We start from the raw sequence: 22,945 nt of genomic DNA on the forward strand, positions 1-22,945 counted from the left end.
ATCCTTGACTCTCACCTGGCCTTGCCTGATTAATCACGGGGACCTGCCAATCCTCCTACCCAGGCAGCGTTCAGATCTTTCACCTTCTCTCCCTGCCCAATGTCACCCTTTCAGGTGGGGCCGCCTCTCTCTATCTGGTCCTGCTGCCTCCAGCCCTCCCTTTCACCCTAGATAGCCCTAGACAGACCCGACCCCGGGACTCCCTTGTTTAGAATTCCCAAAGACCTGGCAAAGCCCCGCTTGATCTGCCCTGCCAACCTCCTCCCTGCCCTCTGCACCCTCTTAACGCGCCTGCCACCCTTTGCTCCTGCTGGGAAGGACCAGCCGGCAGGGATGCCCAAGGCTTGGGTCAGAGGGGCTCCTTCCGTGCACCATGGGCATTCCTCATCTGCAGCCCATGCCCCACACCCTACGGGCCTGTTCATCTGAACCCCTGCCCAGACGTAGCATCTGGTGTGACCTACTCATTTTGCATTCCTCCGATTAACCCGGGGCCTGGCAATGGTTAGGTGACCTTTAAATACAACTGGATGAAATCCAAAAGCATAGGGGATGTAGGGGTGGAGGAAAGCCTATTGGATTTAGCAAATAGGACCTCTCCATCGTCATCTTCTCCTTTACTTCAGCTGCTCTCAAGTGATGGGGGACAGTTGCCCCAGTGACTGAGGGGTTCTTAGTGCCAGGGACCTTGAGGGACAGTAGAATCGTCTGGCCCCAGTTGAGAAACACTCTAGGATCTGCTCTCTTCTGGTCTCAACTTGAGTCACTGGTCGGTCACGTTGGCAATATTGATGATAATAATAACAATAATAATAATAACAACACCCTTGTCTATGTGCGTCCTGGGTGTGAGTCCTGCCTCCCTTCCAGACTGGGAGTATCCAAAGGGCAAAAGCCCACCCAGTCTCTTTCTCTTCCTGGCCCACAGCTCCTCAGCCCTCAAGACCAGGGATCCGAGGAAGGGCAGAGGGACATACTCCCCCAGGGGTTACGGTGCCTGTTTGGAGCTCAACACCCATATTCTTAGCCTAGCTCTACCACTTTGATTGTGTGACCTTGAACAAGTTACTTAATTGCAGAGCCCCCTCGTTTCCTCCTTCGTGAAACAGCAATACTGGTACCGATTCACGGAGCTGTAGCAGGACAGAGAGTGTGCACCCCAACACTTAGCACAGGGCCTGGCACAGGGTAAGGACTTGAGAGTGGGAGTTGTTATTACTATTAGACTGACAACCTTCCAGAGAGGCTCTGACCCACCTCTCTGGGCTCTGGTCTCACCGTTTCCTCCTCTGCCTGCCAACCCCCCCACCCATGCCCCCAGCCCCAACTCCTTCCCACCACCAGGGCCCTGAGGGAGCAATCACACAATAATCAGACAATACGGCAGGAACCCTGCTAAGGGAGATGACTGGGGCCTCCAGAAGGCGGAGAGTGGAGGGGGTTGCTGGAAGGCCGCCATCCCAGGGGGCAGAGAATGAGTCACAGAAGTAAAAGAAAGAAACTTGCTTGTCAGTGCTGGGGCCCCAGGGCCTGGGCTGGAGCCAAGGTCTGTTTACAGAGTGTCAGAACAAGGGAGTGAGGCTCAGGTGGAGGAAAGCGTCCAAACCCAGTGTCCTCCCTCCATGTGTCCCGCTCTAGGGCCAATCCCGGGGCAGCAGGGAGGCAGCCAGCACCTAGGGGAAGTGCGCAACACTACGTGGCTTAGGAAGCAAGAACTTCTCCACGAGCCTCACCTCACGTCTTCATCTGTAGAATGGGGATAATCCCAGTATCTGCCTGGTAGGCTTGTTTTCAGGATCAAATGATAATACCTGGAAAGCGCTGACACAGTGCCTCACCATGGGAAGAGTGGTCTTATTCTTATTGCTATTAGGGGCTTGGTATGTGGTAGGAGGTGAGACCCATGAGGTCTCAGACCCAGAAGCAGGTTCAGGGGGGCAAAGGGGAGAGAGCTGAGAAGAGGGGAGGGGCTGGGGCGGGGCAGAACCACAGGCTGGCTTTCTGGAAAAGAGGGCAGCATCCTGGTGGTTGAATTCCCAAGTACTTCCAAGGCTTTGTGACACCCCATAAAAAGCGCAGGGTCCATGCCCACTCCCAACATCTCTCCGCCCACCCCCCTCCCCCGAGCTGGGGGGAATATCTCCGCTTTCTGTCCAGAGATGTGGAGGTGGAGGACCATTCAATCTCGCCATCCACAGGCAGGATTCTCATGCCTGCCCTCAGTGGGGTGGACTCTGCCCCCACTTCCGAGTCTGCTCATTCCTGGGCTGTGTCCCTGCCACCGTCTGCTCAGGACGTGGAATCCTGCCGACCCTCCCACAGAAGGCCTGCTAAAGGGCCTGGGGACGCCATTCCCGAGTCCTCAGGGCACCTGAGTCTGCCAGGCAGAGCTGACGTGCTGGGAACCATGCCAACCTGCCATGTGGGCTGGCCCGGGGGCAGTCCCTGGGGTCTCATTAGCTTACCACACAGTGCCTCCCTGTTCCCCTAGTTGTATGCCTTTCCGTCTGGTCTGCAGACAGGCCCTCTGTCCTACGCCCTAAGAAAGGTTCCAGGTGTGAATGTATCCTCCCCTGGGACTCCCAACTTGACTGAGCCACCTCTCCACTCCTCTGCTCCTCTAAGGAGCTGTAGAGGCCAGGATGACCCTCCTTCCTGTCAGTTTATGGCTGGCTTGTGTTAATTCAAAGCCTGCTCTAGGACTGTTCTGGACTTGGGGTGGTCCAGGAGGCCGAGACAGCCTCTCCACCATATCTCCGCCCAAAAGCAGGCCTAGCACAGCTGGAAGGTGCAAGCTCCTCACCAGACATCCAGAACTTCCGCCCAATAAGCCTCCACGGCTCTCTGAGGTGTCTCAGATTCCCTTACATGGAACCTTCCAGTCCTCCGCCAGTCTCGTCCCTTATTTACCAAATGGACCGTAGGCTGAACAAGACTTAGGTGAGAGCAGTTCTGCTTTGAGCCCAGGGTAGTTCTGGCCTAGAATTATCCAGAATGACCCCTAATTGCCCAGATAAGAGGGTCAGGAATCAGCTACCCCATCAAACTTCTTCTCTTGAGTTACCTGCCACACTCCAGAGGACAAGCAGGAGCTGAGTGGCTTGAGAGGAGGGGAAGCTGCCAAGCAGAGTGATGAAGAGCACAGGCCTCAACCTGAACCCTGGATTTGAATCCCCGATCCACCACTGACTAGCTGTGTGACCTTGGGCAAATTACTCAACCTCTCTGAACCTTCAGTTTTCTGAGGTAACCCTTCCCAGTTGACTCGAGGATCAAACGCAATATTGTACATCCAGCACACAGAACAACGCCCAGCCCCTATTAGGCACTCTGTAAGTGGTACCTATTACGATGAATAATTCATAGGCATTAATAACAACATTAATTAGAGTAGCAACATCATCATTAGTGTGGGCCAAGGTGTTCCAGGCCCCCTTCCCCTCAGGGCCAAGGTCTGGGTCTCTCCAGCTGGGGCCCCAGCCCCACCCTCCCTTCTTTGTGCAAGCACCAGAACCTCAGTCTGCTTCTTCCCTCCGCCTCAGATCTAAACACCAGAAGGGCCCTTCTGGTCACACTCTTGTGAGGACAGTCTCCCTTTAGGGTGGAGAGGAGCCATGGGCTTGGCTTCTGTCAGGGGAGATTTCCCACCTTGTGTCACTGAGGGTTCTCTGACAAGGGGCCTGGAGGCCTGGGGTATACTCACTAGGATGCCCAGTACCATCCTGGGTTGGCCTGGACGTAGTCCTTAACGGGGTCACTGCAGAGAAAGGAGGGGGGAGAATCAGAAGGTGCCCTCTAGCTCCATCTCTGCATCCACCCTCCACGGCTCCCAGGACTGGCGAGGAGAAAGGGGGAAGGCACCCCTGGGGGCACAGGGAGGCCCAGCCACAGTCCTGGGTTGGGGTGGGGAGGTGCCATGTTGTGGGGCTGGAAGATCTGAGAGGATGACTGCCTCTCAGACAACTGCTGGCCCAGAAACCACCAGGTCCTCTCCACCCCCTGTCCCCGAGTTGAGGACTCCTCCATGGGCACTCACTGAAGTTCCTCCCCAGCATGAGACCATCTGCTTAGCCAAATCGCTTAGCCAAGCATTGCCAGAGCAGTCTGGCCTCGCCACGGCTGTCCCTGGAAGGTGCCAGGTTATGCCACCAACTCACCAGAAGGTAAAAAGAGCCACGACACCCAAGGTCACCAGCAGCTGGATCAGCAAGATTGTATAGACCTAGGGGTGGGAGGGAGTTCTGTTCAGCTTTAGGGAGCCCCATTTGTGGCCACGGATACTTGGCCCCCAACTGAGGCTCAGGGGGACCCCAGCTTCCCAGTGACTCAGTCTCCTCTCTAGACCTGCATCCTGTACCCTCCACTCTCCTTCTTGGGGGTCACTAGAATGGACTAAGGACAAGGTATAAAAAGAGCAAAGATGTTCCAGAGCCCACCCCTACAAGATGAGAGGCCCCAAGTATTTGGAAAGAGGATGAGACACTGGGTTAGGCACAGCAGGGGGCAGTGGGCTGAAACCTAAGGACATGCTTCCCAGTAGGTGCTGTCAGCTGGGGTCATAGGAGAGGGGGAGAGGGGTGGCCTCTGTACGAATCTGCAGACAGAAGGATAGCCCAGGGCCTTCCCAAGGGACTCCCCCCAACCTAACCCGGAGTCCTGGAGAGTTGGGGGAGGTGGTTACCTTTCTGATGAAGACTCGACGAACTTTCTGGTCATCCCAGCTGAAGGTGGTGAAGAGCTCATGGTCTCCAGCGGGGAAACCGTTCTCATAACTAGAGCTGCCTGGATGGACATGGGGAGGGCCATGAGGGCTCCCAGACATTTAAATCATTTAAATGCTGCTCCCAGTGGCCATCTGTCCAGAGTTGACTTTTGTCAAAGTGGCTCTCAGGACTGGGCATGCCTTTCTCTCTAGCCCTGTTCTCAAACATCTCACCCAAACCCATCCCATCCCCAGATCACTCTCCCCACCTGCTTCTCCTGTCTGAGTCCTGAGAATAAACTGTCATTTCCTCTCCCCTTCCTGCAGGCTGGTTGGAGCTCTCTGGGGCCAAGCCCTGGCAAACAAATACCACCCTTTCTGCTTCACGTCCCCCACTGTTTTCCCTGAACCTGCTGGCTGTTCTCCCCTTGTGGCTGAGAACCAGAGAGGGACAGCCACTCTCCCTGGGCCTCCTAGCACATCCCAGGGTCAAAGGTCCTACCCCAGCTTGCTCTGAGGTCCTTGGGGGTGATAACTGGGGATGAGCTGGGGAGGAAGGACCTGCTGGTACTCCAGCCTGGAAGCAAGGCAGGGGGAAGACCAGAGTGGGAAGGAAAGCCAGAACAGGGCAAGGAGGGTATGGATGGAAATGAAGTTTGGGGGCCTGCTCCCAGAACCCAGAGCCCAGGTATCAGGCCTGGGGAAGAGCATGTGATCCACAGTCAGACAGACCAACATACAGATCCTTCCTCTAAGACTGACTAGCTGTGTGACCTTGAGCAAGTCACCAGCCATCTCTAAGTCTTCTCTGTGGGGTCAGTGATACCCCATGGGGACCAAACTAGATGAAAGTGAAAGCCTATGGCTCTGTGCCTGGTAGGGACTCTGCTGCCCTCTCCTTTCCACCCCTCAGCTGGGCCACTCCTAAGACTCGGCTCTGTATTCGTCCTCTGTCATTTCAGTTCCCATCCTCTTCTGCCATTTCTCCATGATCTTACCCTCCAGAGCAAAAGCGTCAGTTTTGGTCTTTCAAAGCCGAGCCTGCATCAAGCTCTTTGGATGGCTCCCCACTGCCTTTTACTCAAGTTCAAGATCCTTAACAAAGCCTCCACAGCCTCCCCTGAGCCCTCAGCCCTGGTGCACATTCCTCCCTCCTACGTTCCTCCAGCTGACTCTATTTTTCCAGCCGTGTGCTTTCTTGCCTCTGGACCTCTGCACATCATCATCTCCCAGCCTGAACACGCATTTCCCCGTCTCTTCACCAGGCTAACTCATGTCATCCTTCAGGACTCAGTGTGGATACCCCTTTGTCAAGGCAGCCTTCCCCGACTGCCGGGGGGGTTAGGTCAGCTGTCTAGGCCTCTGTCACTGCATACTTGTCTATGGAGTCAGGTCTGCAAGGGCAAGTCTTGCAAATAGATGCATCCCTAGAAATTTAACGGGGGCTGGACACAGTGCTTGGCACACACTTAAAAATGTTTGTCACATGTGGACTAAAATGAGGTCCCTTCCTGCCCCAGCAGTTCCCTGGAAAACATTACTTAAGGCAGCTAATCTTGGCAACCCGGAAATGGAAACTGAGGAAGGGAGAGAGAGGGGAAACCCACTACAAACCTGGCGCCTGGAGGACCTCACCCTTTAATGTTCCACTTCTCTTTCACGTTCTGTCTACAGTCCCTGCCAAAGCCTGAATGCCAGGCCACAGAGTGGGAGAAGAGGAGAAAGAAAGCAGTCCTGTGGGTATCTGGGGCAGTGAGAAGGGTTCCCACAAACACCAGACCTTCATTGGCCTTCCAATAGGTCACGGCAGGCATAGGGCTGCTTAGCTCTGGGCCGAGGGGGTTTGTGGTAAGGGGTGCGGACCATGGTGGCCGCTGCTGGTGAATAGAGGCTCTGTCTGAGGCATTATTCTTAAGATTCCTTCTAGAATCTGCTGGGGAGGGTGGGAGTTGATAAGATGGGAGTGGGAGGGTAGGTTTGAGGAGCTGCTGAGGGAGGCCGCAGGGGCTGAGGAAGGTTTGAAGGGGGCCCTTCCTTATAGCTTGTGGGGAGCTCTATGTTCCCAGCCCTGAGGCAAAGCTCCCACAAGCTGCTCATCCTGACAGGGGCTCCCACTGGCTGTGGTTCTTGGTCTGCAAAGAGCTGGCATTGGCCTCGGTGAGCCTGCCTATGAATTATGCTGGCCGTGAGAGGCATAGAGGCTGACATCCACACACTTCCCCCACATCATGTCCTCCTGTTCCCAGCAAAGGCTCGGAAAAGGGACAAGAGACAAGGAAAGTGAGGGTAAAGTGAACCTCAGATCCCTGGCTCCCAACAGTCCTGGGGTCTTCATGGGAACATGTCCCCGCTAAGGTTTCAGGTCAGCCCACATGGAAACACACCGCACCCACACTCACAGGGAGCCAGCCACAGCTTAATACTGCCCCTTCCTGTGTCCACTCTCCCCGCCCTCTTTATGCACCCTGTTCTTTGAGGAGATCCTTTCTAGGACAGCCCCTGATTCTTCCCTCCCCCTCCACTCTGATCCCTTTATTTGCCCGAGCTTGGTGACTTGAACAAAATCCCTTCTTCCCCATCTGAGAGTACTGTGACTGCAGACACTGTGTCTCTCCCTTCTCATGGAGTCCTCCTTGACCTACCTTTGGAAGAGCCCTCCAAATCCCAAGTCTCTGACAACAGAGCCTCATATAACAACCACACAATGTATCTATTTACAGGCAACTTCCTCCTACCCAGGTTTCTCATCTGGTCCCACCACTCCCCTTAATGCTCCTGCCTCCAGGAGCTGAGAGACTTACTTGGGTCCACGTAGGCCCAACTGGGATGGAGAGGCACGGCTGATGGGGCTGGGGGGAAGGCCCCTGCCTTCAGCCCCTCCCCAGAGGTGGCCTCCTCATAGGAGGGCGGGGCTGAGGGCACTGCTGGAGTCTCCTTCTTCTCACCACTGGCCTGCTGCTGCCCCTCTGTCCCGGGGGCTTTGTTAGCCACGGAGATCTGTGGAGTAGAGGCAAAGAGAGACAGTCACAGACAGTCACCAAGGAAAGAGAGTCTTCCAAGTCCTTCTCACCAGCCCCTAATTTCTGGTACTTTCTCACCTGCACTAGGAAGGGTCGGAGCACAGATGAGAATCTCCCTATTTTATGTGGGATAGGAAATGTTATTCAGCCTTAAGAAAGAAAGAAATCAGCGTGCCTGGGTGGCTCAGTGGGTTGGACCTCTGCCTTCAGCTCGGGTCATGACCTCAGGGTCCTGGGATTGAGCCCTGCATCGGGCTCTCTGCTTGGTGGGGAGCCTGCTTCCCCCCTCTCTCTCTGCCTGCCTCTCTGCCTAGTTGTGATCTCTGTCAAATAAATAAATAAAATCTTCTTTAAAAAAAGAAAAGAAAGAAAGAAATCCTTCATTTGCAACCACATAGGTGACTCTGGAGGATGGTTACACTAAGTGAAATAAGTCAGACACAGAAGGACAAAAACTGCGTGATATCGGTTATATTGGGAATCAAAAGTAGCCAGACTCAAAGAAGCACAGAGGAGAATGGTGGTTGCCAGGGGTTGGGTGGGGGCAGGGAATGGGAAGATGTCGGTCAAAGGGCACAAAGTTTCCATTGTGCAGGATGAATACGTTCTGGAGATCTAATGTACAGTACGGTGATTATAGTTAACAATACTGAATTGTAAATTTGAAATTTGCTGAGAGGCTGGATCTTAAAAGTTCTCATCACACACAAAGAAAGGTAACTATGTGAAGTGACAGATAGGTTAACTAGCTTGATTGTGGTGATCATTTCACAGTACATATGTACATCAAAATATCTAGTTGTGTACCTTAAATATGTAGAATTTCTATTTGTCAATTATACCCCAATAAAGCTGGGGTGGGGGGAAAGGCTCTCCCTTTTTCTATAGATGATTCAACTGGGCTTCAGGAAGGTCAGGGTTGGCCCGGGGCAAACACCGAAGCTGGAATAAAAACTGAGGAAGGAGACATTCTTAGGAGAGCCCACCCTTGGCGGTCATCATCCCTGGGGCAGAGAATGGATCGGAATGGTTCCACTGTCTCCCTGCGGTCCAGGGAAGGGCCTGGCACAGAATAGACCCTCAAGAATATTATGGAGTGAAAGTTTCTTTTCCTTAATCTCCCTGTTACCTTTTGCTAATTGTATTCTGAGCCCTGTTTTAAAATGAGGAAACTGAGGCTCAGAGGGGAAGAATGACTTATCCAAAGTCACAGACCAACACATAGACCATTGGGCTGCAGAGCCCAAGCACCCTCCGTTGGGACTGGTCTCCTTTGGTCAGGCTGGAGATGACACTAGGAAATTGGGGATGGGCGAGCAGGGAAACAAAGAGGGGTGGGGGGAGACGGGAACTGGAGGAAGGGCAAGAGGTCCCTGGTAAAGGATCCTGTTTTGGCCTTGTGTTTTGGCATCTTAGCCTCTCTCCCAAACCAGAACAGAATCACAGGCTGTCTTGGCTAGAAGGGACCTCAGAAGGCACCTAGTTCCGCCCCTTCCTTCATTTTACAGATGAGGAAACTGAGGCCCAGTGGGAAATGTGCCATGACAGGTTGAAAACTGAAGTCTATTTACACTCAGCTCTGCTCGCTGCCCCAGAGTGTCCACTTAAGCTTTGGTGCGAGGATGCGAGCTGGGAGGGCCTTAAGGTCGCCCAGAGGGAAGACTGCGGGGGAGGTGCAGTATGAAAACTGAACCAACAACAAAAAGATTGAAACTCAGAAAATGAATGGGAGGGTGCCTGGGTGGCTCAGTGGGTTAAAGCCTCTGCCTTCGGCTCAGGTCATGATCTTGGGGTCCTGGGATTGAGCCCCGCATCGGGCTCTCTGCTCAGTGGGGAGCCTGCTTCCCCTCTCTCTCTGCCTGCCTCTCTGCTTACTTTTGATCTCTCTCTCTCTGTCAAATAAATAAATAAAATCTTAAAAAGAAAAAAAAAGAAAAGAAAATGCATAGAAGTCAGGTCTGGCTGCAGAAAGAATGTGTTAAGCCTGAAGGGCCCTAGATCAAGGCCGCAGAGTTCATTCTTCGCAGGGTGCTTCTGGCTAAGGCAGCCCAGAGGTGACTGAGCACCAGAAGATCTCTGCCTGCACGCAGCCCCAAGGACCCCTGAACTGGAGGATTCTTTTCCACCCCCAGAAAGCCTGTGAGTAGGTGGGGGGAATCAGCAGGGGGGAGAGGGGATGAGCGGGGAGTGGGGGTGAAGTTCTTCATTTTCACCAGCTCTTCATTTCCCCCCTTAGGGAAGGGCCTTGCAGAGCCCAGGCCTGTGGGATTGGGGCCCTGGCTCTCCCAGGGGCCCTCCTGCTCCCCATCCTCCTTCATCACCCAGACCAGAAGGTTCACGTCCAGGAAAATCCAGTTCAGCCCACCAGAACCAAGTCCTTGGAGCCCAGATCCAGGAAATGGGTTATCACCTCTGATTTCAGCCCTGTCCAGAACAGGTGCAGCCCCCACCCTGCTGATCAGCTCCAAAGCCTCCAGGGCCCTGCCCCCCTACACACACACACACACACACACACACACACATATCCGGCATTCCCAAGTGAGGTCTGCCCAGTGGCAGTAGGTGGTATCACCCAATGACATCATTTGGAGGTCTCATGAGATCAAAAACAGAGAGAGGAGGGTCTGAGAGCCCAGGGAGGGATGTCATTGGCTCTGAGGCTCATCTTGGTGAGAAGAAGGGGGAGTATAGGGGAGGGTCCTCTTCTGTTTCCTCTGCCCAATCCTTAGCACCCCCAAAAACAGAGGGCCAGAGGACCCTCCCCCTTTGCCCCAGGCCCTGGCTGTTGTATAATTCCACAGGCTGTTGACGTTATGTAACTGTACTAGGCCAGCCAAGTCTCTGCCCCAGCCCCTCCCCTCCATTTCAGGCCTAAAAATGGGGAAAAAAGACGTTTCATCTGGTCCCATCTCATCCCATGCCTAGCAAAACCAAAACCAAAAATCAGCATCCTGAGGCAGGGTTGTCATGGTAAATGCCTCCCCAGCCCAAACACAAGGGCTGTGTCCAGGTGGGGACTAATGACAGGGAGTTGGGTGGGGGGTGTCTCTGTGGGGGTGTGAAAGATGAGCAGAGCGGGATCGGGATTGGGATTGGAGCAGGGGACTGGGCAGGGTAGGCATGGCCCCTCGGGCATTAACCCAGGTGCCCTCCACCACTCCCCCCACCACACCGCGGACACCCAGGCTGATTCCTTAAGGGAAACAAGGCACCTGTGAAGGGTCCTAAGATGCCAAAGCGCATGGGGGAGGGGGATATGGAGGTGGGGGGTGGAAGGGAGGGGAGGTGGACCTGTTGGGCAGGAAGAAGCCCTAACCCATTCCTTGAAATGGGCCTTTAGGTCCTCTGACTTCAACAAGGACCACAGAGGACCTTCGCTCAAGCGCCAGGGGCGGATGCTCGAGTGATCCAGAGAGTTCCCTCGGGATGACAGGGAGCTGGAAGCCGGAGGATGGAGGGTGGTGCAGGTGGGGGAGATGCCGATACCTTTCCTTGGGTCATGGTGCCGTGTCTCCGGGAAGGGGTCCCTGAGGCAGGGGCGGCCGCTTGGGTCACCGCAGCCTGCCTGCGTCTCTTCCCTCCTCCGCGTGGGTTCTAGCAACATCCACTGCAGCCGGGCCAGGCGGACCGGAACGTACCATTCCAGCGCTGGAGGAGGAGGGGGCCGGAGGCGGGCTGGGAGGCTGCTGCGGAGGCCGCTGCGGATTTACAAGCCCAGGGGGAGGAGGCGGCGCACCTTCCCCTCCCCCGTCCCCTCCGTCCTGTCCCCTCGTCCCGGGACCAGGGAGCGCGCGCTGCGGAGCCACCCAAGTGGATGGGTCCGCGGGGAGGGAGGAGGCGCGGGGCTCCGTGACACCCGACCAGCTGATGCTGCCTGCCTGGAACCGGAGCTGGGTGTCAGGGCCTTATCCCTCCACCATCTCTGCTGCTGACAGGCTCTCTCCAAGCCTCAGCCTCCCCCCTCCCCGCCTCTGGATGCAGCCCCAGATTTCTCTGTCCATCTCCACCTCCCTTCTCCTCTGTTTCATCATCCACCGCAGAGTGGGAAAGTCTCCCACGGCTTGTCTACCTTCCCTGGCTTCTAACAGGGCCCCTGGGCCCTAAGTTCCTAGGGGCCTTTGGGCAAGCCATGTGGGTATCTCTCTTGCCTCCATGTTCCCTCCTGTGAAATGGGAACAATGGGCTCCTCCCCACCTCCTCACTGAGGCCTGGTGTAGGAGGAGGCAGCTACTGTTTTTTTCAACCCTGCTGGACCATTGGACCAGGCCTTTCCAGAAAGACCTCTAGTTCTCTCTCAAAGCCTCTCCAACCTCCATCCCTACCCCCAAACTGCTCCCTTTCTGCCTCTATTCTCGGCCTCCATCACCCCCATCTTCCTCCCACTCCGGAGCCTGTCCCATCCCCTTTCCCAGGCTCCTCTTTGGGAATCAGCCATCACCAGGCTCTGTTTTCCAAAGCTGCTGCAGCGTCACTATGGAGTTCGCAAGCTCCAGAGCTGGGCTGGATTCCCAATTTAGTCACCCACTGGCCTTGTGACTCTGGCAAGGCCTTAATGTTTCTGAGCTGTAGCATCTCCTATGGAAAGGAGGCACTCTGTCCATCCCAGATGGACCGTAAGACACATAAGGTACGGGAGGAGAAGGACACTGAAGGCCACCGAGTGCTGTCAGTATGTGAGTTATTATTAACTGAGAAATCTCCAGGAGTGTCTTGGGCTGCCCCAGGGTGAGGGCTCAGAGATCTGCCTAGAAGGATCTGAACCTTATTGGATGGGATGGGAAACCAAGACCTGATGCAGGGGTGGCCGCTGACCTCCTGCTTCTCTGTCACCTCCTAGCTAGACCCACCTAATGATGGTGAGAAAACAGGTCCCTGGGTGGGCAAGTGGATTACTGAATCTTGATTCCAACTCTACTCACTCTTTGTGCCCCACCCCATAGCTACCAACTGCCCGCATGCTGACTTAAGCCTAGGCCTTCCTGTCTAGAGGCTCTCTCAGCCCTCGAAACCCCGAAGTCCTCCCCATCGTCCCCCCTGTCCCCTCACTGTCCTCCCCAACACTTCTCCCTTCTCCTGCAAACTGTCCTCATAGGTCCCCACCCCCACCCCGACACCACTGTGGCCCAAGGGCTAGCTGGCCTACCCCTCCCCTCTCCGAACATGTGTTCTGGAGTGGTTTTCTTCTGCTTAACAGCTCAAGCACCCCCTCCTCCAGGAAGCCCCCTTCGCCCCTGATCCAGGTTAGATGTTTTCTCCTCTAGTTTCATAGCCCCTGGCACATGGCACTGTGGAGTTTCTTTGTCTGTCTCCCTGGTACATCCTAAGAGATCCTGTCTAGCAGTTTTCCCATCGGCAGGACTGAGTACTACTGTGTTAGGCATGCGGAATGAGCTCAATAAATCCTCACCGTGACTATTACCCAGACATATGGTGTTACACAGAGACTGAATTTAGGTAGGCCTGAATTTATTTGTGAATCTCACGTGCTACCCCTCTCCCCATTTACTCCATTCCTGCCACACAGGCCTCTTGGCTGTTCCTATTGGCTAAGCATGCTGTCAGCTCAGGGCCTTTGCACTTGCTCTACTAGCCTCTGCCTGGAATACCTACAGATTACTGCATGGCTCACTCCCTCACCTACTCCACGGCTCTGCTTGCACATTAACTTGTTGTGGAGGTCTTCCTGCTCCTGTATTAGTAGCAGTGCTGCCAACACACCCCCACCCAGCTCACTGGGCAGTCTCTTCCCTGACCCAGCTTTATTTTTCCTTCCTTGGCAATTGTCACCTCTGACACATACCTTTTGTTTAGATTTTTGCTTTCTCTCTCTTTCTACTAGAACACCTGCTATATGAAAGGAGGCACTTTGATGGGTCGGTTTATGCCGATGAGTTAAAACACTAGCTGGCATGGATGTGCCAGGTGTCTATAAATGTTTGGATGAGCAAAGTACAACAATATACAAAATCCCTATATTCCTCAGACATTTTGACATTGTCCGTGCTGTGATGGTTCTCAGATGTTGGACTCTATTATCTTGACATCATTGATATGTCCCCATTTCATGGTCTTTGGCCAATGCCTGGAGTTTGGAGTGTATGTTTCACACTCCACTGGCTCCTGGAGACAGTAGGGTGTGGTGTCATGAACTCACACCCCAGAGTCAGGCAGCCTGGGTCTCCCTTCCCGGCTTCTCGACTTGAAAGCTGTATGACTCTGGACAAGTCAGTCCTGCACTCAGAGCCTCAGTTTCCCCATTTGTGAAATGAGAGATAGTGATCGTAGGGACTTCCTAAAATTATAGAGGGGATTAAGTCATGATAGAGAGAGAGCTCTCCACACAGTACCCAGAACCTGATAAACTCAGTGTCAGAAGCTAGCATGAGATTTAAGTGTTCCACAAATGTTATGTAAAGATTTTATTTATTTATTTATTTGACAGAGAGAGAGAGAAAGAGAGAGAGAACAAGCAGGAGCAGCAAGCAGAGGGAGAGGGAGAAGCAGGCTCCCTGCAGAGCAGTTAGCCCAATGCGGGGCTCCATCCCAGGACCCTGAGATCATGACCTGAGCCGAAGAAGACGCTTAACCGACTGAGACATCCAGGTGCTCCACAGATGTTGTTTAATGAAATAATTAATTTCCACCCTTAGAAGGCAGCTCAGTTCCACTGGTATTCATACATCACGTGTGTCATGCCTTCCTCTCTCTGTGTGACTGTGACACTGTGGTAGAAGCTTTGGTGGTTCAAAGAGGGTTCAGACATGCAGCCCTTCTTCAAGGAGGAAAGGTCCATTCAGAGCTCAGCCCTGTGCGGTGCTGGGGTGGGAGCAGGCATGGGCAGCCCCCCCCCCCCCAGAGGTGCCTGAGGGGAGCCAGGGACAGGGAGGGGTTCTCCAGGGGAGTTGGGAGCTTACTGTGATCACATCTCTGAATCCCTAGCCCAGGGAATGGGCTTTATTCCGTTAACATGAGAAGTGGAGGTGGAGAGAACTTTCAAGGGTTTTTGAGCAGGGGAATAGCAGGTTCAAAATCATGCTTTAGAAGGACCAAAGTGCTGTAGCAATTTTTGTCATTAAAGCATTTTCTTCAGCAAGAAGGGCAAAAGGATCAGCCTGGGAGTAACATGGGGAGGGCCTGGAGGGGGGCAAGACTGAGGTGCAGAAAGGAGCTTGCAGACTCTGAGCTCTCATGACAGCCCAGAGCCCAGACTTTGGAGCAGGCTGGGCCAGCCCAAATCCCAGGCCTGGGCAAGGCACTTTGCTGTGCCTTTGTTTCTTCATCTGTAGACTGAAACCTGTGAATTAGTATGGGTAAAGCATTGAGAGCAGAACCAGGCAGCTGACAAGTACCCATGCATATCTGATCATTCAGAAATCAGACAAATGATCCAGGGGCAAAAAAGAGGGAGAGGGGCAGATGGCTTGGGGCAGGACCTGGGAAGCGGCTGGATGTGGGATAAAGGGAGAAGGGGGGTCAGAAGAGATGGGGCTTGGAGGCTGAGTCCCTGGGAGAGTGGTGTTTTGGTAAAAGGAAGGAAGGAGCTGATGTGTTTGGGGGGGTGGTTGAGTTTGTGGTGCCCATGGGACACGTAGGTAGAAATGTCCTGTAAGCAGTTAGCTAGAGGCTCCTGGTGCCCAGAAGAGAGGTCCAGGCAGGGCCTTACAGAGCTCAGGGGGCACCTGCATCGCATCCTAGGGGAATGCCTCATCCCCTCCTGCCCGGGAGCCCAACTCCGGGCCCCATCAAGCTGAGCAGTGCAGCAGCTGGGACCAGGCTGGGTTTGGGGGTTTGGGACTTCTTGGTCATTGGTTGAACAGCGGCTGAATCACAGAGTACATGACAACGTCTTGCGCAGTGAGGCCAAGGAGAAAAGAGGGGAGAGCAGGCCCAGAGCAGCACCAGGTGGTGGTGGTGGGGGGGGAGTCGGAAGGAAGTTCTTCCCTCTCTCCAAAACCCCCTCACCGTTTCCAGTGAGGTGAGAGGGAGAGACTATGGTGACTAATATAACATTAAAAAAATAATTACAAAAAAAATAAAAGATCACCAGGCAGTGTTGTCAGGACTGCCTCTCAGGGCAGGGGAACGTGTGGGCCTCTGTGTTTCCTCCCTCCTCCTTTCAGGCCAACAGCGCAAGGCAGCCCACCCCACCCTCGCTCTGCTCTGCTCACCAGCCAGCTCTGCAGCAAGTGCAGGGGTGGGTGTGAAGGTGTGGACAGAGGCGAGGCTTCTCTTTTCACAGCCATAGCAGCAAAGGGCCAAAGAGGGTGTGTGACTAACTCCAAGTTACATGACATGTTGGGGGCCAAGCCAAGATGAGAGGAGTGCACTTAACCCCAGCTCTGGGGCCATCACATCAAGAGTGTTTCAGTGACATCACTTATTTGGGGTGTAGGGGGACATGGGGGTTGGTTCTCACATGGACAAAAGCAGAACTATCCAGGCACTTCTTCCCAGATCCTCACCCATAGGTATGTCTCTCCAAACCCGCAGTAGCCCCTGCCCCCCCAAGGATGGAGAGAACGAGAGGGGTGGGGGAGGCAGCAGGGCATTTGAGACCAGTGAGGGGGAAGGGCGGAGGCAGGGGCTAAAGCCCAGGTCACTCACAGCAGACAGGTGTCTCAGGGTGCTGTAAGAGCTGAAACGCCCTCCTGGCTTTACTGAGCCTCAGCTGTGGCTGCCCACCACCACCACCACCCCCCGCCCACACCCCCACCCACACCCCCACCAAATTTCAAAGCCTCTCATTGCCCTGCAAGGCCCTGGCCCCCTGCCCTTCTCACTACTATCCGTACAGGCCCTCTCCACCTCCCCCTCCAGCAGCCCAGCAGCAAAGAAGTGGCCCTCCTATCCTGGCCAGCTGTAGCCTGGTTGTACCACTCACCTGTGCTGGGGTTTGCATTCCTGCCCCACGACACCCCTTCCCCATGGCACACTGCCTCCCCAGATACGGTCCCAAAGCACAGGGACAAGAAACCTCTTGCAAGCATCAGCACCCTGAATCACCCTTCTTCCCAGCTGCAGGGATTGCTTACAGATGTGAAACCACACTTCTGTCCCTCTCCTCCCCGCCTCCCAACCCCTGGGCTTTTGCTGATTCCTGGCATGGTCAGGATCTGTTAGGATCTGGTGTTGAGCTATGTGATTTCTATATGAGCATTTCTGCTTCTCCACCGAATGGAAAGCTCCTTAAAGGTAGGACTGCGTATCTCCATCCTTCCAGCCCTGACTCCTCCTCCTCCACCTGGTCCAGAGCTCCGTGATAAGATAGGTTTTGGAATTAGGTCTGTGTGGGTGTAGATTTTGAGCTTACCACTTAGGCAAGTCATGAAACCTCTCCAAGCTTAGTTTCCTCATCTGTAAATGGATATTCACTAATTAATTCATCCATTCAGCCAATATTCATTGAGGGCCTACCACATCTCCAGCAACTAACACAAAAGACACAAATCCCTTCCCTGTGGGGCTTGCTTTCCAGTGGGGGCTAGGAGCACCTGTCTCAAAGGGTGATTGGGAGGGCTCGATGCACTCACTTAGGAAGAGGTTAGCACGGTGCCTGACATGAGAGGCCCCACAGATGAGAGCCCTTGTTTTGAACATCTGTGCAGAGCCCCTTTTGGAGAACTTACCAGTGTGCCAGCTCTGTGCCGGGTGCTAGGAGACAAAGATGTGGAACAGCCGTCCACATCCTCAAGGAACTCATGGCGTAATGCCCTGATGACTGTTGAATCAGCACTACCCTCATCATTGTTCAGAAGCTTAGGACAAGCACCAGCCTGTATTGCAAACGACAAAGAACCGTAACATTCTAGAGTGTCCGGAGTAGCGTGGGGGGGTTTATTCCCCGATTCCCTTCAGACTGAGTCGTACATGATTGATGTACTTGGGGAGGTTCAGAGAAAGGAGAGGTTATATTTGGTTAGGGGATCAGAAAGGATTTGGAGGGGAGGTGGCTTTTTGAACCGCATCTGGGAGAAGAGAATAGGATTCCACAGAAAGAGACAGTGGTGGCGAGATAGGAAGGGCGGCCCTTCGGGGGACCAGAATGGCACACAAATCAAGGCTAGGAGGAAGGAAAAGAAGAGGCACAAATGTTGTCCTTAATCCCAATATGGCTTAGCCGAGGGTGAGGATGGCATTTGATTCAGGCAAGGCAGTTGTATTCACAAGCACAGGAGGCAACCCTCCGAGAGGTGGGGCTTGACGGACCCCCTGCCTCGCCCTCTACCTTGGCCAAGACTCAGGATTCCACCATTAGAAATTCATTTCTTTGGGCAAGCATCAGCTTCCAAGAGGCCCCTGGCAGAAGCAAACCACCCCCAGAGGAATAACATGAAAGGGTTGTTCTAGGAGGAGGAGGGAGCAGCGGGGAAGCAGGGCAATGACAGGAATAGGTAACATTTGTGCACTGTTCCTTTCAGTCCTGAAAACAGGGGGAGGTCCCCTTAGCATCTTCCTCTGACAGCCGAGGAAATGGAGACTCGGGACCTTACATGACTTGCCCAAGCTCTCCTACAGCTGCCGATAAGCAGGCAGACCCTGAAGCCGGGCTCTCAACCACCATGCGAGCTCGCCGTGCTCAGTGGCCTCACCAGTTAAATGGGGTTAAAGGCTGCTGCTTCACGGAGCCATGAGTCCTCCAGGATGAAACTAAAACCCCCCCGGAGTGGGATGACATGTTGTAGATAGTCCACGTGTACCGTGTCCCTTACCTGGCTCCTCGGCAGAAAGCTCCATTTCATGAGCCAGGAGCCTTGTAAATATTTCAGTGGTGTCTGCAGCTGAGGCTGTGAAGCCTGTTCTCCACAGCACTTGTGACAGTGAGGTCTGCGACATGTCTCAGGCCCTGTTACAAGTGTCTGATCAGCTTCATGTTCAAAAAAAAGAGCGTTCCCCCGGAACAGTTGACAGTCACTGGCACGAGACAGATCTGCAGACTTTTTCTGGAAAGAGACCAGGTTGCGAACAAACAGAGGTTTCATCTTACCAAAGAGGCCATGGCAGGGGCTGGCCAGCCATGCGTGGGTTCCCCACACCACCACCCCCACCACACCCCCTGGCCTGTAAACTGGGCCAGGCAAGGCTCGGTCACACTAGGGGTCCCGGAAGGACTGCAGGGAGCCCAGGAAAGAAAACAAGGGAAACGGGCTATGCCCTCCAATCCCGGACTGAAGCCAGAATCGACAGCAAGCTGACCCGGTCAGTGCCTTTGAATTCTTTTTTTTTTTTTAATAAATGTTTTATTGTGATAAGAACATTTAACACAAAGTGTACCCACTTATGTTTTTAAGTGCACAATACAATATTGTTCACTATAGGCGTGATGGTGTGCAGCAAATCTCTAGAACTTATTCATCTTGCTTAACTGAAACTTTATACTCATTAAAAAACAGCCCTCCATTTCCTCATCACCCCAGCCCCCCGCAACCAGCATTTGACTCTGTTTCTATGAGTTTGACTACTTTAGAGACCTCATAAAACTGGAATCGTGCAACATTGCTCCTTTAACGGCTGGCTTATTTCTCATGACATAACATCTGCAAGTTTCGTCCATGTTGTTGCAAATGGCAGGATTTTCTCCTTTTTGAAGGCTGAGTACTAGTCCACAGTATGCACGCCACATCTTCTTCATCCACTCCTCTGTTTGTGGACATTGACCCATTGACCTTGTCTCTCCATCTCGGCTATTATGAACAACGCCGCAATGGACCCGAGAGTCTACATATCTCTTTAAGACCATTTTGCTTCCTAAATTAACTTTATTTTGAAACATTGTCTTCCTTTTGATGTTATTATAAATGAGATTGCCTTCTTAATTTCCTTTTCAGACACTTTATTGTTAGTGTATAGAAAAGCAACTGGTTTGTATGTTGATTTTGTATCTCATAACTTTACTGAATTCATTTCTTAGTTCTGACAGAGGTTTTTGTTTTTGTTTTTGTTTTTCCTTTGGTCTTTGGGGGTTTTCTGCCTATGAGATCGTGTCATCTGCAAGCTGATGATTTTGCTTCTCCCTTTCCAGTTTGGATGCCTTTTACTCCTTTTTCTTGCTAATTGTTCTAGCCAAGACTTCCAGTACCATGTTAAATAGAAGCAGGGAGACTGGGCATCCTTGCCTTGTTCCTGACCTTGGAGGAAAAGCCTTCAGTGTTTCAACATTGACTATGATATTAGTGATGAGATTTTCTTTTTTTTTTTTTTGAAGATTTTATTTATTTATTTGACAGACAGAGATCACAAGTAAGCAGAGAGGCAGGCAGAGAGAAGAGGGGAAGCAGGCTCCCTGCTGAGCAGAGAGCCCGATGTGGGGCTCGATCCCAGGGCCCTGGGACCATGACCTGAGCCAAGGCAGAAGCTTTAACCCACTGAGCCAGCCAGGCGCCCCACAGTGATGAGATTTTCATATATTCCCTTTATTACGTTGAGATAATTTCCTTCCATTCCTAGTTTGTTGAGAGTTTTTATCATGAAAAGATGCTGAATTTTGTCAAATGCAGCTATTGAGATGATGATCATGGGATTTTTTTTTTTTTTAATTTTTCCTTCTGGGGCGCCTGGGTGGCTCAGTGGGTTAAGCCTCTGCCTTCGGCTCAGGTCATGATCCCAGGATCCTGGATCGAGTGGGGCTCTCTGCTCAGCAGGGAGCCTGCTTCCCCCCACCCCCTCTGCCTGCCTCTCTGCCTACTTGTGATCTCTGTGTGTCGAATAACTAAATAAAAATCTTTCAAAAAATAAATAAATCTTTCCTTCTGTTAATGTGGTGTATCATATTAATTGTTTATTGTATGTTGACCCGTCTTTGGATCCTGGGATAAATCCCACCTTTAATGTGTTGAGTTAGGTTTGCTAGTATTTTCTTAAGGACTTTAACATCTATGTTCATCAGGGATATTGGCCTGTGGTTTTCTCTTCTCATGATATCTTTGTCTGGCTTTGATATCAGAATAATGCTGGCATGATAAAATGAATTTGGAAATGTTCCTTTCTCTTGAGTTTTTGGGAAGATTTTGACAAGGATTGGAATTCATTCCTTTTTAAAAGTTTGGTAGAAGTCACCAGTGAAGTCATACAGTCCTGGGCTTTTCTTTGCTGGGAGTTTTTTTTTGTTGTTGTTGTTTTGTTTTGTTCTTTTTTTTTTTTTTTTTTTTTTTTTTTTTGCTTTAAGAGAGAGTAGGGGGATGGGAGGGCAGAGAGAGAGAGAGAATCTTAGGTAGGCTCCATGCCCAGCACAGAGCCCAACGTGGGGCTCGATCTCATGACCCTGAGATCATGGCCTGAACCTAAATCAAGAGTCGTACACTTAACCGACTAAGCCAACCAGGTGCCACTTTTGGGAGGTTTTTTTATTGGTTTGTTTGTTTTTAAGATTTTATTTATTTATTTGACAATGAGAGAGATCACAAGTAGGCAGAGAGGCAGGCAGAGAGAGACGGGGAAGCAGAGAGCCTGATGCGGGGCTCAATCCTAAGACACCGAGATCATGACCTGGGCTGAAGGCAGAGGCTTAACCCACTAAGCCACCCAGGCGCCCCTAGGAGGTTTTTCATTACTGATTCAATCTCCTTATGAGTTATAGTCTGTTCAGATTTTCTATTTATTTATGATTCAGTCTTGGAAGGTTGTGCATTTCTAGGAAGTTACCCGTTTCTTCTAGGCTATCCAGCATTTTTAGCACTGGGGGACTTTGAATTCTGACATGCTCACAACTTACCCAGGTTGGACCCAAGTGGCTAAAGCATGTAACTACCCAGGAACAGGGAGAGGAGAGGAAGGGAGGAGCATGACCCCAGGTTCACACCAGGGACAGTGTGAACTCTCAAGGTGTGTCCCTGGCACCTGTGGACTTTGTGACTTGATATATTGGGTGATAGAAATCAGGGAGCCGAGTAGCTTTGCTGGTCACCGCAAAGAAGGAGCAGCAGGACTCTGTCGAGCCCTAAGGTGTCCAGTCCCGTAGGAACCCTCCGGGCTCTAGCTTGCATGAATCGTCCATCCCACAGCAGGTAGAGAGCCCTGCTGGGTGGCAGACACTGAGGCAGGCCTATGGTGATGCCAAGATGGAGACCCCACCCTTGGGAGGCTGGATAGGAAAGAAAGGCCAGTGGTTACACTCAGGACTGGCCAGGCTGTAGTAAGAACCATAACAGAGGAAAGTGAGGCAGAGGGAGCCCTCAAGGGCTCCTCAAAGGCCCTCAAGGGAGTTGGCATTTTAACTGGTCTTTGAAGACCAGACAGGATTGGCAAAATCCATACATTAATACAGATTTCTTTTTCCAGTGATATGTGTCATTGAAATGTGCTCATAATTTTAAAAAATTTTAAGAAAATGTAGAAAAGTTAGAAAAGAAGAGTTACCGGGTTCTACAACCCAGAGAAAATCATGGTTAAAATAGAGGTGTGCTGGGATGTCTGGTTGGCTCAGCAGGTTAAGCGGCTGACTTCCTCTGCTCAGGTCATGATCTCGGGGTCCTGGGTTCCCTCCCCCCCCACTCTCTGATTGGTTAATGGGCCACACCCTTGGCCCAGCCTCAGGCCATTTTCCTGCCCGGCACCCCGAGGGTGTGTTCTGGGCTGGAATGTGAGGCTGCAGCTACCCTTCTTCCCAGCACAGGAGACAGAGCCTGTTTCTTGGGTGATGGGGATGCGTTTCCAGCGGCAATTAAGTCAGGTGGACCAAATCCCAAGACTGACCATCTAGATCCATGCTGTCCGATTTCGTAAACCATGAGCCACATGGGGTGGTCAAACACTTATTACGCGAACAGTCCAAACAGGCAGACCGTAAGTGTAACCATACACTGGATTCCCAAGAGAGTATGAAAAGCTAACAACGTAAACTGTCTTCTTCGTAATTTTTTTATATTGACTACCTGTTGAAGTGGTAATATTTTGGGTATATTGGGTTCAATAAAATATATTAAAATTAATTCCCCTTGTTCTTTTGCTTTTTTTCATGTGGATACGAGAGCAACTTGAATTACAGACATGACTCACACTTGTGTCTCACATATTTCTTTCTATTGAACTCAGCCGATCTACATGGTTCTATTCTCCGTGCTCTTTCGAAGGGAAAGCCGGTGGGTGACAGGGAGATGTGGCAGGAGGGAGCCCCGCAGAGGGACTGTGACCCATCCAGGGAGGCCGCAGGCAGATGGGCTCCCTAGGAGAAGGGAGCGTGGAGCTGTATTCTCTCTGCCGGCCTCCTATTTCTCCGTTCCTGGGTCTG

General features: G+C 52.4%; 1 protein-coding gene across 1 annotated transcript in view; it reads right to left on the reverse strand.

The window, feature by feature from the left end:
• The window catches only part of FAIM2 (Fas apoptotic inhibitory molecule 2), a gene marked incomplete at both ends in the record, with an annotated part of 37,055 nt that extends 18,500 nt beyond the window's left edge, over nt 1-18,555 (reverse strand). The window contains 8 exons of the mRNA XM_080810255.1: nt 3,704-3,757; nt 4,158-4,222; nt 4,682-4,782; nt 7,504-7,699; nt 11,039-11,159; nt 11,361-11,420; nt 17,349-17,373; nt 18,432-18,555. Of these exons, the coding sequence (XP_080666381.1) occupies nt 3,704-3,757; nt 4,158-4,222; nt 4,682-4,782; nt 7,504-7,699; nt 11,039-11,159; nt 11,361-11,420; nt 17,349-17,373; nt 18,432-18,555 (746 nt within the window). The remainder of the gene's footprint in view (nt 1-3,703; nt 3,758-4,157; nt 4,223-4,681; nt 4,783-7,503; nt 7,700-11,038; nt 11,160-11,360; nt 11,421-17,348; nt 17,374-18,431) is intronic.
• Between the last annotated feature and the right edge of the window lie 4,390 nt (nt 18,556-22,945).

Source organism: Martes martes, assembly GCF_963455335.1.
Source record: "Martes martes genome assembly, chromosome: 8".
NCBI lineage: Eukaryota > Metazoa > Chordata > Mammalia > Carnivora > Mustelidae > Martes > Martes martes.